The 13,962-nt window shown below is 33.7% G+C and overlaps 1 protein-coding gene across 1 annotated transcript; it reads left to right on the top strand.

Moving 5' to 3' along the window:
* Positions 1 to 1,129: 1,129 nt before the first annotated feature.
* Positions 1,130 to 12,650, top strand: LOC116128981 (phosphoribosylaminoimidazole carboxylase, chloroplastic-like). The gene is given in 21 exon segments (XM_031414724.1): positions 1,130 to 1,359; positions 1,676 to 1,891; positions 1,997 to 2,108; positions 2,823 to 2,885; positions 3,018 to 3,156; positions 3,457 to 3,512; positions 4,082 to 4,155; positions 4,298 to 4,445; positions 4,564 to 4,737; positions 5,029 to 5,035; positions 5,038 to 5,101; positions 9,604 to 9,704; positions 9,789 to 9,818; positions 9,821 to 9,882; positions 10,382 to 10,491; positions 10,694 to 10,761; positions 11,195 to 11,292; positions 11,405 to 11,522; positions 11,609 to 11,703; positions 12,252 to 12,358; positions 12,465 to 12,650. Coding segments are annotated over 21 exon segments (2,139 nt in total). The 5' UTR covers positions 1,130 to 1,156; the 3' UTR covers positions 12,559 to 12,650.
* Positions 12,651 to 13,962: the final 1,312 nt, after the last annotated feature.

A 13,962-nucleotide genomic window follows, 5' to 3' on the forward strand; every position in this document is an offset into this window, starting at 1 on the left:
TCATATGGATGGGGCAGTTTATGGAGGATATAAATTGTGCGGATTGACTGTAAGATCAATGGCTAAAATTACTTCATTGCAATAGTTAGTGATGTTTAAGACGCAGGCCGTTGATACTGTTTGTTTCTCTAGAATATAGCCGTTGATCATAGTCCTGGCTAGGCAAGGGCGGTGGCTTGGCTTGGCCACTCTCTAGCTAGCGCCGCGGCTGGTTGCAATGGCGATTCGTTTTATTCCAATTTTTTTGGTTTTTATTCTTTTTAAATTGGCTTTTTTTACTTTTTTCTTTTTATGTTTTTAATTTTTGAAAATAAATGGAATTATAAGTTTCTTGCTTCTCTCATTATAATTTCAATTTTTCAAACAAATGTATCCTTTGGTTATTTTAATTTTTACAACAAATTTGAATAATCGTTACTGGTTATTTCTCTTTTAATTTTTTATTGTTTACATTTTTCTAAAAATATTTTTTACAAATATTTATGTATCAGCATTTATGTCTTTCAATATGTTTCTGTTAAATTTAAATGAAATTAACGGAGTTTTATCTCTTTTTAATATATTTTGAAATTTATAAAAAACTTGTCCTCCAATAACAATATCCCTATAATATAAATATATTTAAAAATAAAATACATAAATTAGATATGTATGATTTTAATTCTAATAATACTATACTTATAAATGGAAGAGTGATAAATGAAAGAGTGAAAAAAAAAGTCAAACTTATTAAATTCGTTTTTCTATTCATATTTTGTCACATCATTTTGTACGAAAATCTTTATAAAATTTCTTTATAAGTGTAATATTACTCTTTTAATTCAACATTTTTCTCTAAAAGGTTTAATGGAAGAGTAATAAAAAACATTACTTATTAGGTTAATACCTATTTATATTGTGTTTCTTTAAGTAAATATCCAATTTCTATGCCGAACCCGGTTACCTGACCCGAAATATTTATGTTCTAAACCAACAAAGCAGAGTAACTAGACATCAGTCACACAGACAAGAACCGAGACTCTCGGCGATAGGTAGCGCCGCCGTGCCGCCATAGGCTGGTAGCAGTAGTGAGAGCCGTGCCTTCAGAAGGGCTGGTAGCAGTAGTGAGAGAGTGAAGCGCCGCCAGTGTGGTGCTTATATAAACCGCTAAAACAAAATGCTTCAAAGCGTTGCGTTTTCAAAAAACGCTGAATCCGTTTTCGGTTCAAGTTTCTTTTTCAAGCCTTCGCTTCGTAAACTCTCACTTCCTAAACCATACAAAGTGAGTTTTTTAATGGAAAAGCACAGCATAAAGTTTTATAAAAATCCGGTTTTGGCGTGCCGAGCATCCCGTGACTCTCACGATTCTTCTACTACCAGGTCAGTAATTCGTTTCATTTTTTGAGAAGTTTTTTATTTTTAATTTATTTTTTAGAATGAGTTAGGTGCTGTTTGGTTTGCAATGTTTTGTACTATATTTATTTCAAATTAGAATAAAAAATTAATGGTTATTTTTAGCAAATTTTATCATTTATTAGAATTTTTCATCTTATTTTGCTTTGTGTTTGGTTGCAAGGAAAGTAATATTTGATCAGATAAGGAAGTTAATGTTTATCAAAAACACCATTTGCAATTTACTTTGTGATAATTACGTTTTCAATTAGAAGTATTTATTCATTATTTGTTGTACGTGTAGGAAGGATCATACACCTGTTCATGGATTATCTGAGATGATTGTTGGTGTTCTTGGAGGAGGGCAGTTAGGTCGAATGTTATGCCAAGCGGCTTCACAAATGGCTATTAAAGTTATGGTTTTAGACCCACTTGAAAACTGTCCGGCGAGTGCACTTTCTTATCATCACATGGTTGGTAGTTTTGATGATAGTGCTACGGTTGAGAACTTCGCGAAGAGGTTCAGTTTTTCTTGAAATTGTTGTAATTTGTGGTGATGCTACTATGTCTATAGTTTTTAGTGGAAACAGATTTTTTATATGCTGTCTTTGTTGCTGGTAGTTAGATGTGGAGTGTTGACTGTTGAGATTGAACATGTTGATGTCGCCACATTGCATAAGCTTGAACAACAAGGAGTAGATTGTCAACCTAAAGCCTCTACCATTCGGATAATCCAAGTAAGTCTTTCATCATTCTCATTGTTTTTGAATGTCATCTTCCAAATTGTTAAGTGTATGCATATATAAGCTATACAAATAAATGTTTTAGGCCTGGAGTTTTTCTGCTCGAACAGTGTACCTTTGTTAGTGGATAATATACATATTCACCAATGTAGATTCTTCTTGGATGTATGATACTATAGCTAAACTTTTCATTTGGGGTATTTGATAATATAAATTTTGTACTTAGCCTTATGCATGTATGAGGCTAAATTATTTGAAAACAAGAAGGTTTTACTGTCGTACCCCTTTTCTTTTGGGCTTGTTTCTCTAAATATCTTTTGTTGACAACTACCATAGATACTGTTATCCTTAGGGAAGATGATGTGAGGAGCAAGAGTTGCAAATACTTGATTTTTAATGTTATGTTACTGTATTACTATTCAGGCTAGGTTAGCACTTGGGTGGTTAGAGGAGCCTTTTTATTGTGTAATGTGTACAATCAAGTCAAATGGTTTAGATGTTTGTGTGTCTCTCTAAAGAATCTTTAGTTATATATAATTTTGTAGAGACCCATCTTTGTGCATGTAATGTGTTACAACTCTTCCATGAATTTCCACCTAATTATCCTAAACCCAGTTATTGTCATTGTTTATTCAGAATTTTTGATGTCAAACATAACTCTGTTCCTCTTTATCTGCATTTTGCTTGACCCGTGTTTTCATCTTACAGGATAAATTCCTCCAAAAGGTCCATTTTTCTCAGCATGGAATTCCACTACCTGAGTTCATGCAGGTTGGCTTTCATTCATTATAAATGTTTTATTGAGGATTTACAGAGTGATTTTCATATTTTCCTACCAAATTATTCGTGAAAGAAAATATTTTCAGATTTTAATTTCTTGATCCTGATATATGGCTGAGACAGATAGATGATCTTGAAGGTGCTAGGAGAGCAGCTTGTCAGTTTGGCTACCCTCTTATGATCAAGAGCAAAAGGTTAGCCTATGATGGGCGTGGCAATGCTGTTGCCAAGAGTGAAGAGGAGCTTTCTTCTGCAATAAACGGTAAAATTTTGTTTCCTGAAAAATGTAAACCATATGAATTCCGAATGAACTGAAACCTACATCTATTTTCATGAAGTAATGTTACTCTTACTTGCCATGTTATGGAAGATTCTGTTTGGTTTGATAAAAAATATAATGGCCACTTATTTGGAATTATAAATATTCTGGTCACCTCGTCCCTAGTTATGCTTTGTGTAAAATTTGGTTACTGGTGGTATTTTATTTATTTTTGAATTCATAATACTAATGAGTGGGTGTTTCTTATTTCCATGTGATTTTAAGCTTTTCAATCTTTTGCAGCGCTTGGAGGATTTGATCGTGGTTTATATGTTGAGAAATGGGCACCCTTTGTCAAGGTCAGTGTCTGGCTTGTACCATTTACTCTAATAATGATGATGGTAGTTTTTGCTTCAGGTTCTTTTTGTCTTATTCTCAAACCTTTTCTTCGCATTGCAAAATCTCATATGCACATAAAAGGTTATTGGAAACAGGCGAAATAGGATTTGAGAGTTATATGAAAATAGATAGGTTTTATGGTATCATTTGACAGATGCACAACAGTACCAGCATTTTTATCAATTGTTTACATTGCTGGATCTTTTACTTGCAGAGTCACTTGTGCAATTCAAGTTTCTTAGGTTTTTCCCTTAGCACATTTTTCTACTTTAAGGTGTTATAAACTTCATAGATTCTGTAATGGAAACATTGTTGATTCCAAACTTTAAAAGTATGAGAAGTTTATTCTTATTTCTTACTCAAAATTTAGTAGTTACCTTCTAGGAAGTGGCGCTGAACTCACTCCCCGTTACCTCCTATTTCTTTGATTTATGAGAAGATTTCAAGTTATTTTCTAGAACCTATTGTTTGGTTTAATTTTCGTCTTCATAATGATGACATTTTGCTTTCTAATTTTCAATGACTAAAGGAGCTGGCTGTCATTGTCGCAAGAGGAAGAGACAATTCTATCTTGTGCTACCCTGTTGTTGAAACAATTCACAAGTAAGATTTAGATTCAGCATTTCATTTTCTGTGGATAACTTTTTTTGTTTTCTCTGTTGTGTTTAAACTTTCAATAATGTCTAAGTTTCCAGATGAATTTTACCAAGTAATCTGTGCATTTGATCTGGATATGATCTTGTAGGGAAAACATATGCCACATAGTCAAGTCACCTGCTGTTGTGCCATTGGAAACTAAGAAACTTGCCAATGATGTTGCTTACCGAGCTGTTAGTTCATTGGAGGGTGCTGGTGTGTTTGCAGTGGAGTTATTTTTGACGAATGATGGACAGGTTGTAATTTTGCAACTATTATTAACTTTGCATGACATATTCATTTCTTTAAGCTGCTGCATTAGCTTTTTCAAGTTTTTAGCCTTGTTTTTATGCTTTACTATAAACATATGAACAGATTTTACTAAACGAAGTGGCTCCTAGAGTTCACAATAGTGGTCACCACACAATTGAGGCTTGTTACACCTCACAATTTGAGCAGCATTTGCGTGCTGTTGTTGGCCTTCCGCTTGGTGATCCATCAATGAAATGTCCAGCTGCTATCATGTACAATTTACTGGGTGAAGATGAGGTGAAATTCTTTTCTCTTTTCATTCTGTTGTTATGCTACTGTAAAATCTGGGGCCTAAACTTTTTCTTTCAGGTCATGTGGCTTGATTGCGTTTAAAGTTATTTTGTGCGTGAACATGCATTAGGCATGTGTGTTTGTATGCACAGATGTACCTGGCTTGTGCATTATTCTGGTCCTACTTTTTGGATGGCATTAAATGCCTATAAAGTAATTTGTTCATTGCTGTTACCACTTTGTTCTTAGAAAGAAGCACTTATTAAAATGTTGATTGTCACCCGATTTTATGATCAGGGGGAGCCTGTTTCCGTTTAGCTCATCAATTGATTGAGAGGGCATTGGGTACTCCAGGGGCTAGTGTTCATTGGTATGTAAGCCGGTTAGATTTTTCCCTTGATCATATAAGCTAATTACAACGCTTATTCAGTTTTCTTTCCATTTGATGGTTGTAACAAGTACTGGCATTGCTATAATGCTCCTGCAATGAGAAAGCACGAAGATGGTCATATAACTATGTGGGCCATCTATGGCACTCTAGAAGCACGCTAATTCGATGCTGAAGGAGACAGTTGTAATTGTCCATCTGTAGTAATTTGCCCTTTTGATGCCTTAGTACTTGTATCAAATCTTATTGGATTAATATTATGATGATTTGAGTGTAAATGCTATTGTTAAGTCATTTTTCGTAAGCTTAAGCTGATGCCAAACTTGTGGTTATGTTATTGGCTTTACTGTTTGACCATCCCATTGCATTTGTTTTAGGTGCTAAGATGACTCTTTTATGTTTTTTTTTTCTTATTTCTCTTCAATGAATTAGATATTCAAGTTGCTTCCTATTGTTTGCCTGATGCAGACACCGCATCTTTTGGAATCCTCATGAGCTCTGATTCAGATCTTCATGTGATGAAGGATGCAGTGAGGATATTGAGCATTTTGGTGTAGCTAATGAGGTTACCCTTTGATTGCTGGTTCTGATTTTTGAATTTACCAGTTATTGGTTGTATAATACGTCCTTATATGTTACCATTTCTATCTCATCTTTTGCAATACAAAATTTAATTTTCAGGTAAGAACAGTTTCAGAAACATCAGACTGTGTTTTCTTATGCCTCAACTGCTCGAGCAGCGAGGCATTCAAATTATCATTGCTGTGTGATGGCCACTTGCCAGGCAAGTTATAATAATGCTTCATATATGTCGTTTAATGCATCAATGTCCTCGCCAGGTTTAAAAGCTCTGCCTTCTTTTTGTAGGTATGGTTGCTGGCCTTACTAGCTTACCTGTTATCGTGTCCCTATTCGCTCTCTGAATTGGATGGAAGGTAAGACTGTTTTTAACTTATATTAACATTATAGGGTACGTAATAATACCACATTAATTATGGGCAATTAAGAAACCACACTTGGAATCTATGATATGCCGCTTTTTGTTATGGGTTGGTTTTCTTAGCTATTATTATTGTTTGGGTTAAATTATTGATAGAGAGCTAGTTACTTTGTGGGTTTTAGATTTATTGAGAACAGTATAATATACGTTAGCACATGTGCTTTGTGGTTCAGTAACTTTTGGCAAAGGGATGATGAATATACTTCTGTTAGGCTATAGTTATTTAATGCATAATTCTTTTAATTTTTACAAAATGGTTAAATTTGGTCAAGTTTTTTATTGTTTTTGCAATTTTTTCTCTTCTATTCATCAATGTTGAAAGTCTTTACAAATTTTATATTTTGATTATTCAGGAGTAGCGGATGACCCTGTTGCAAGAGTTCAGTAAATGACGCGAAAAGTGCAGCTTTTTTCGCAGCAAAGACATTGGGGGTTGTCGTGATGCTGACCTACTGCAAGGTTGGTTCTTCTCCCTTTCTGTCTGTTATGGTTTCATCGTTGATCAGATCTCTATGCTGAATTTTGCGCAATATAATCTATGGCATATACAATACATGCAGAGTGAACCGGTATCAGGAAGACAAAAACAGTGACTCGACAAAACCAGATAGCATTAGGAATGAACCATAAGATATGAATTTAATTAGAGCTACAATTTTTCGGATGCATACGATTGTTTTGAGGATCACTCAAATTCAGTTAAGTAAAATTATTAGTAAGCCTAATGACCTTGCAAGCTAATCTTTTATCTTTTTGGTCTTGACAGACTACAGTATTACACAGGTTTTCTGCTATCTTTCTGTATAAGTTCGGGGAAAGCAAATTGCTTTGCTGAATCAAGAACTCTGTTATTGAGAATATGTTCTATCTCCAATAATGAATTTTTATTTGATTATACGGTCAAAAATATAAACCTACCTCATCTGTTATAAAATGGGTGTGTTCATATTACATTGTTAATTAAAAACACAGCTTTTATTCAAATTTAGCTCCCAGCTACTCGGCTTGGCTCGAGTTAGCCGAACTCAAGCCCAAACGGCTCGTATATTATACGAGCTGGGTACCGAATGCTAAACGAGTCGAGCTCGATCCGAGCTTGAGCTTCACATGCTCGATCGAGCTTGATCTTGAGCCTGAATTCTCTGTGCTTGCAAGGCTCGAGATCGAGATCAAGATTGCTCCAATTTCACGAATCAAGTTTCGAACACCAAGAGTTTCGGCTCATATACACCCCTAGGCACATTATACTGTATTATTTATTCTATGAACTTGTAAAGTTTTATATTTAAAAGCTAATCGTACGAAACTCGTTTGATAGAAACGAGTCTACATGTTTTTTAAAATAGATTCTGAATATTATCCTAAAAATTAGTATAAAATTCAAAAAATATATATTATAATTAAATACTTTGAGTGAATATTATATTAACACATTTTGTACTATATATTAAAAAAATTGAATATTAGTTAGGTTTTGAAAATTATTTTCGGATCATAAATTAAACGGACCCTTTTTACCTCATTATTTTGTTTTCTACACTAAATTTTAAGTACATATTTTCTAAAAGAAGTGATTTTTATCCCCCACCTAATTGATCTCCCCCCCCCACTTTTAAATCTTTTTTTTGTTTTGATAAATTTAACTTTAATTTAAATCACTAGAATAATATTATAATTTCTAATACATTCATACCTATTATATTTTTTTGTTTTAATTTTTAACATTTAATCTTACATAAAACAATCCTAAATTTTCATAATTATTGAAATGTTTTTGTTTTATTTTAATTAGATAAATGCTAAAAATCCCTTTCTTTTTCTTTTTTTCTATTTCCATAATTTTTAATTAGATTTTTATCGTATTATAAATCTTCGTAATCTAACACTATATATATACTAACATTCGTTTGGGAAAAAAATTAGGCAACACAAATCTAAAATGTTCTAAATTTATTGTGAAAAAAAAAAAAGATTTTGAATATTAATTTTATACCTTTTGACAGGTTGATAGAACCCGACCCTTCTTATTGGTTAAACCCGGTTAATTCGGCTTAATTTCTCTGCTATATAAATCACAGGTAAGTGCAGCAGACAGTCCACAGTAAGGCCACGCCTGCCGCGATTAAAGTACAGCCGTCGCCACCGCTGCCGCTTCCGCCGTGGTGCTGGCACAGAGTCAGTGAAACTTAAAATCTTCATAACGTAGTGCTTTCAAAAACTTTGAGTCTGTTTCACTCCCAATTTCACCTTCAGTCTCCGTTTCATAAAATTTCACTTGGAAAACCATACAACTGACTTTCTAATGGAAAATCAACCTAGCAAGTCTTATGAAACTCGAATCTAACTTGCCAAGCCTCACGTGACTCTCTTGGGACTTCTTCTCCGAGGTCCACACTTTAATTTCAGTAATTTGCTTCACTTGTTTATTTTTCTTTTTGATTTGCTGTTTGGACAGTTTATTCATTGAAATTGAGTTCCTTTTATATGAAATTATATTAGTCCAGTATCCTTGCTTTGGGCATACACTGTTGTATTAGTGACATTCAGCTTAAGTTAGTAAGTATCGTTTTGGCATTGTAACGGGGCGATTAGCAAAGTATCCAAATGGTATCTATATTCAAACGGTTTATATTTTACATTTTCTCAGTGTCCAAGGTGGAGTTGAGTATTATATCTCATTGAGGTGTAGGCATAGACTCAAGTCTATAGAGTTACCATCTTTATGCCATAAAGAAATGCTCAATAGTTATTCAAAACACCTTTTGTAGACCCTTTCATGGTAGGAATCATAGTTGTGGTTAAATATTAATGGTCTTTATTTATATAGGAATCCAACTGTGTAGGAAGGATGATTCACTTGTCCAGAAACTCTGAAGAAAGCTCGAATGGTCTGTCTTCAGTAAGTTTCATTATTAATAGTATTGGCTGAAAATCATTGTGTTGATAGCTTCAAACAGATTGAAGTATTGCCCGACAACTGTAATGCTTATGCATTTTCTTTTTTGGAAAAATTGAAGTGAAATAGGCTGCACGCTTTGCTATTTGGAGTATCCTTTCCTTCTTACTACATAGGTTTTGCTGAAATGGGATTTTTTTTTAGCTTTCAAATTGATATTTTTCTCGCTTACACTAGATAGTATTGTGGCTGGGTTTTTTTGTTTGACCATTCCATCTTAGGTTCTTATGATCTCAGTTGCATTGCTTACATTTTTGCTTATCCCTCCCAATTTAGCTGATATTTAAGTTCTTCCTACTATTGCTTATTGCAGTCACACATCGTGTTGGGATTATCATGAACTCGGATTCAGATCTTGCTATTATGAATGATGCTGCTAAGATCTTGAGCATGTGTGGTGTACCTTACGAGGTTGCATAGTCACATTTATAGTTTACTTTTGAAATTATGTAAAGTATCTTTCCGTACATCCAATGCTAACTCTAAAAATCGTATATACTATGAGTTTTCAGGTTAGAACAATTTCAGCACTCGAACTCCTAGAATGATGCTTGATTATGCCTTATCTGCTCAGGAGCGAGGCATTCGGATTATCATTGCTGGTGATAGTAGTGCAGCCCACTTGCCAGGCAGGTTATACATTCTGCTCTATGTATAGTGAAGTAATGCACAAATGGTCTTACTGGGATTATGTGCTCTTTCTCAATATTTAGGTATGGTTGCTGCACTTACTCCCTTACCTGTTTTGGTGTCCCTTTGCGTGCTTCGGCATTGGATGGACTCGATTCACTCTTATCAGTGGTGCAGGTACTGTAGTACAAAAATGTTTCTTTTTCTATCTTTCCTCTTTAAATACCATGAAATGGATATTTTAGCACATCTCCAAAATTCAGAACTGGAACCTAAGGTACCCTTTATTGTTGTTTGCTTCTTGATTTTTTCTCTATCTATTGACAGAGAGCTAATTACATATTTTTGAATGTAAGAAGCAAATTTACCATTTTCAATTATTTTTACAGCATGTGAAAATTGTTTGCAATGGGCCTCTTGAGGCATTTCTCTTACATCATGCTTATGAATGCATAATTTTTTCATGTTTCCAAGTAATGTTTGAATGACAATTTCAAGAGATGTATACATCCCATTAGCGTGTGCCTAACGAGTTCCATTCTATAAACATTTTTCAGGTACCCACATGCAACATATTCCGTTTATTGTTTTATTCAAAATGAAATTTGATTTTTATTTTAATGTATTTTGTCTTCTAAAATATTCTTCGTAAAAGCTTTTCTGTTTGATTAATCAGATGCCTAGAGGTGTCCCAGTTGCAACAGTCGCAATAGATAATGCAAGAAGTGCAGGCTTATTAGCAGCAAAAATGTTGGGGGTAAATGGCAATGTTGATCTACTTGCGAGGTTGGATCCTCTCTCTTTGTGGTTGCAAATAATGCAAACTTCTAATTTTTTAAAATAAATAAATAAAAAATTAGATGAATTTTATTTAAATTCCAAACGAATAAAATTATTGTATTACTCTCTCTTGTTGAAATGTGGTGCACTATAAACTATATAACTTTCATGTTGTTCCAATTTATGATATTGGACATGTTATTTGCAGAGTGAGCCAGTATCAGGAAGATGCAGGGGATGATGTCCTAAAAAAAGCAGAGAAGTTACAGAAAGATGGTTGGTCATTTTATTGAATCCTTGGGTACCTCAATGCTTTTTTGGTGATTTATATTTAAATATGGGATTTCATTGGCTACTGTAAGTTTTAGTTTGTTGAATAGTATACTTGAATTCAGAAAAAATAGTATTAAGATTTTATCAAGACAGATTGAAAAACATTTATAGTATTATTTCCTTCAGTCAGCTCCATCTCTTTGCTGAAACTATTGTTTTTTGGTCTGGGTTTGCAAATAATGATACTATTTTTCCCCTTCCACCAATTTGAGAGTTGCGATGTTTGATTCATATTGGCATTTTATTGTTGGATCATACTGTAAACAACAGTTGTTTACATTGGTTGTGATTTGTAGCTGGATGCGCTTTTGCTTAATGCCTTCACCAATGAATTGAGAAAGTATGACACTGAAATTCTGTTATTTGCTTAATACAGTTACCCCACATGTTGAGATAATCATGGGCTCTGATTCAGATCTTCCTGTTATGAAGGATGCTGCTAAGATCCTTAGCTTATTTGATTTACCTCATAAGGTTAGAACCTTACTGTTATATGCATATATTCATATTCTTCAGCCATTTGATGTGTGATATTCATTTGTGTATAATCTATTTCTACCTGACCTTTTGTAATTCTAATTCTCAGGTTAAAATAGTATCAGCACATCGGACTCCTGAAATGATGTTTACTTATGCCTCTTCTGCTCAGGATCAAGGCATCTCCATCATCATTGCTGGTGCTGGTGGTGCAGCCCACTTGCCAGGCAAGTTTTAGTAATATTCTCCATAAACAGTATCATAATCCACAATTTTTCGTTTGGAATTACATCAGCTCTGGGATGAACTCTAGGTATGGTTGCTGCACTTACTCCCTTGCCTGTTATTGGCGTTCCAGTGCGGTCTTCTGCATTGAATGGAATTGATTCACTCTTATCAATTGTGCAGGTAGTCTGTTTATTTAACTCTTACTATTATATTTATAGATGTAATGCTCAGAATATTCATTCTCCTATGGTCTTAAATTTTTATGAAATTAATCTATTGGCACCCAAAATTCATGTATGATATATCTAAGAGGTACCCTTTTGGTTTGTCGGTTCTCTTTTCTTATAAGCATTATTGCAATAGCCAGTGGCTAATTACATTGTAGTCTTTTGGATATTTTTAGTGAAATCACTATTCAGTAAGTTTATTTTCTTGACTCATGTAAGCTCTAGAAACATCATGACGCTATTATGTTAGGCCACATTTATTGGATCTATAACTTTCACGGTACTAGAGAATATTTAAATGACAGAATGACAAAAACTATTTAAATCCTGTTGGTGTATCCATGATGACTTCCCTTGCACAAAAGTAACGTCCAATTGTATAGCCTGACATAGCACATATTGCTTGTATCAATTTCTTCAAGATGGAAATTTATATGTTATATTAGTGCTTTCAGAATTTTTTTTTTCCTCGTACTGATAAATTCTAATTTGATTATTCAGATGCGTGGGGATGTCCCAGTTGCAACAGTCGCAATAAATAATGCAACAAATGCGGGTTTGTTAGCAGTAAGGATGTTGGGGGTTGGCAATGCTGATCTACTGGGAAGGTGGGTTCCTCTCTCCCTATGGTTATATAGATAATTCATGAAAATAGTAATTTAAATGATTTTCCTTTGCTCCTGCTTATTGATGTTTTGAAAAAATTTTGTGCAGAATGAGCCAGTACTTGAAAGACATCAAGAACGATGTCTTGACAAAAACTGAGAAGCTAGAGCAAGATGGTTGGGAGTCTTATTTGAATCATTAACTATGTTAATGCTTTTATGGAGAGGTGTTTTTTGTTTTTTGCCTGAAAACTTGGGTCTACTATAATAAGTGTAAAAGTTGGTTACCATTTGTCTGATTACAGAATCAATAAAGATTAACTCACAATCTAATCTTATATACTTTCTCTCACAATTGATCAGTTCGCAATTGAACATGTGGGCCTCGTAGTGAGTAGACGAGACTCATTTGCAAGTTGTCACTTCGAAATTGCGTGAGAAAGTTTGTGAGATTGGGTTGTAAGTGTAGTATTACCTTGATAGAATAAATTGACAACTCTAATAGAATTGAAATGTAGCAAAAATCATTGTAGGGAAAAAGGCTGAGGGAAGAGGCAAGCCTTTTGTCTGTGATTTTGTTGTTATAAGGTGGGTTTAATGGATAAATTAAAATCAGTTTTTCCTGTACTGGTTTGATTAACTATTTAATTTCGGCATGCATCTTATTTATATTAGCAAAAATAGTACGTTTACAATCTCTTCTTACAAATTTTTTCTCATAATCTCGACCTTCTCAACCTGATTGTCCGTTATTGGTCAGTTTGTAAATAGACAGGTGAAATCCATGACGAATAAGCGAGATTTATTTGCGAATTGTTATGTCGGGATTGTGAGAAAAAGTTTGTGAGAAGAGGTTGTGAGTGTAGTATTACTCCTATATCAGAGGTAATCACCTGTGAAATTATTAAAACTCTTTTCAACCTTTTCTTTTTATTTAATTTCAGTAGCTACTTAGTTTTGCAATTTGTTATAAGATTAAGAAATTAATTTTGGGGAAATACTTGGTACCTCACGGTCCTCACACCTTCCTCTCAATTCTTTGTTCAGAAGAATAGTGTGATGAACCCAGTTTATCCGACGTAGCGGTATTCCACAGTCACCCAGCTACTAAGGCTTTAATTTATGGAAAATGATTCAAAAAGGGACATCGAATTTATGCATTGATAGACGTGATATTATTATGACTATTGATTAATTATGAATTTTATTTTAAAAAAAAGCAGATAATGATACGTCTGTTCGGTGTATGAATTTGATATATTTTTTCAGTAATTATAGCATTGCTTTTAATTTATTTTTCACTCTAGATTTAAATTCATCCACATTCAAATTAGGGATTAGTAAATTTTAAACCTTAAAACTTGGATTATACAGTGTTAAGTCTTATAAAAGCTTAAGCCAGTAAGTGAAGACTCAACATTATATTAGTTTAATTATAATCAACTTGGTTTGTAGTTGGATGACAAGATCTTAAGTTATCCTGAAAACTTATAAAAAAAAAAAAAAGAAAAACTACAAAACTTAAAATTAATTGGTTTTTATAGGAGGGTCGAATAAATCATTATTATTAAGTGTTTGTCTCTTTAACAAATTTCATACGTTAAATT

This window comes from Pistacia vera, unplaced genomic scaffold, assembly GCF_008641045.1.
Source record: "Pistacia vera cultivar Batoury unplaced genomic scaffold, PisVer_v2 Contig206, whole genome shotgun sequence".
Classification (NCBI taxonomy): Eukaryota; Viridiplantae; Streptophyta; class Magnoliopsida; order Sapindales; family Anacardiaceae; genus Pistacia; species Pistacia vera.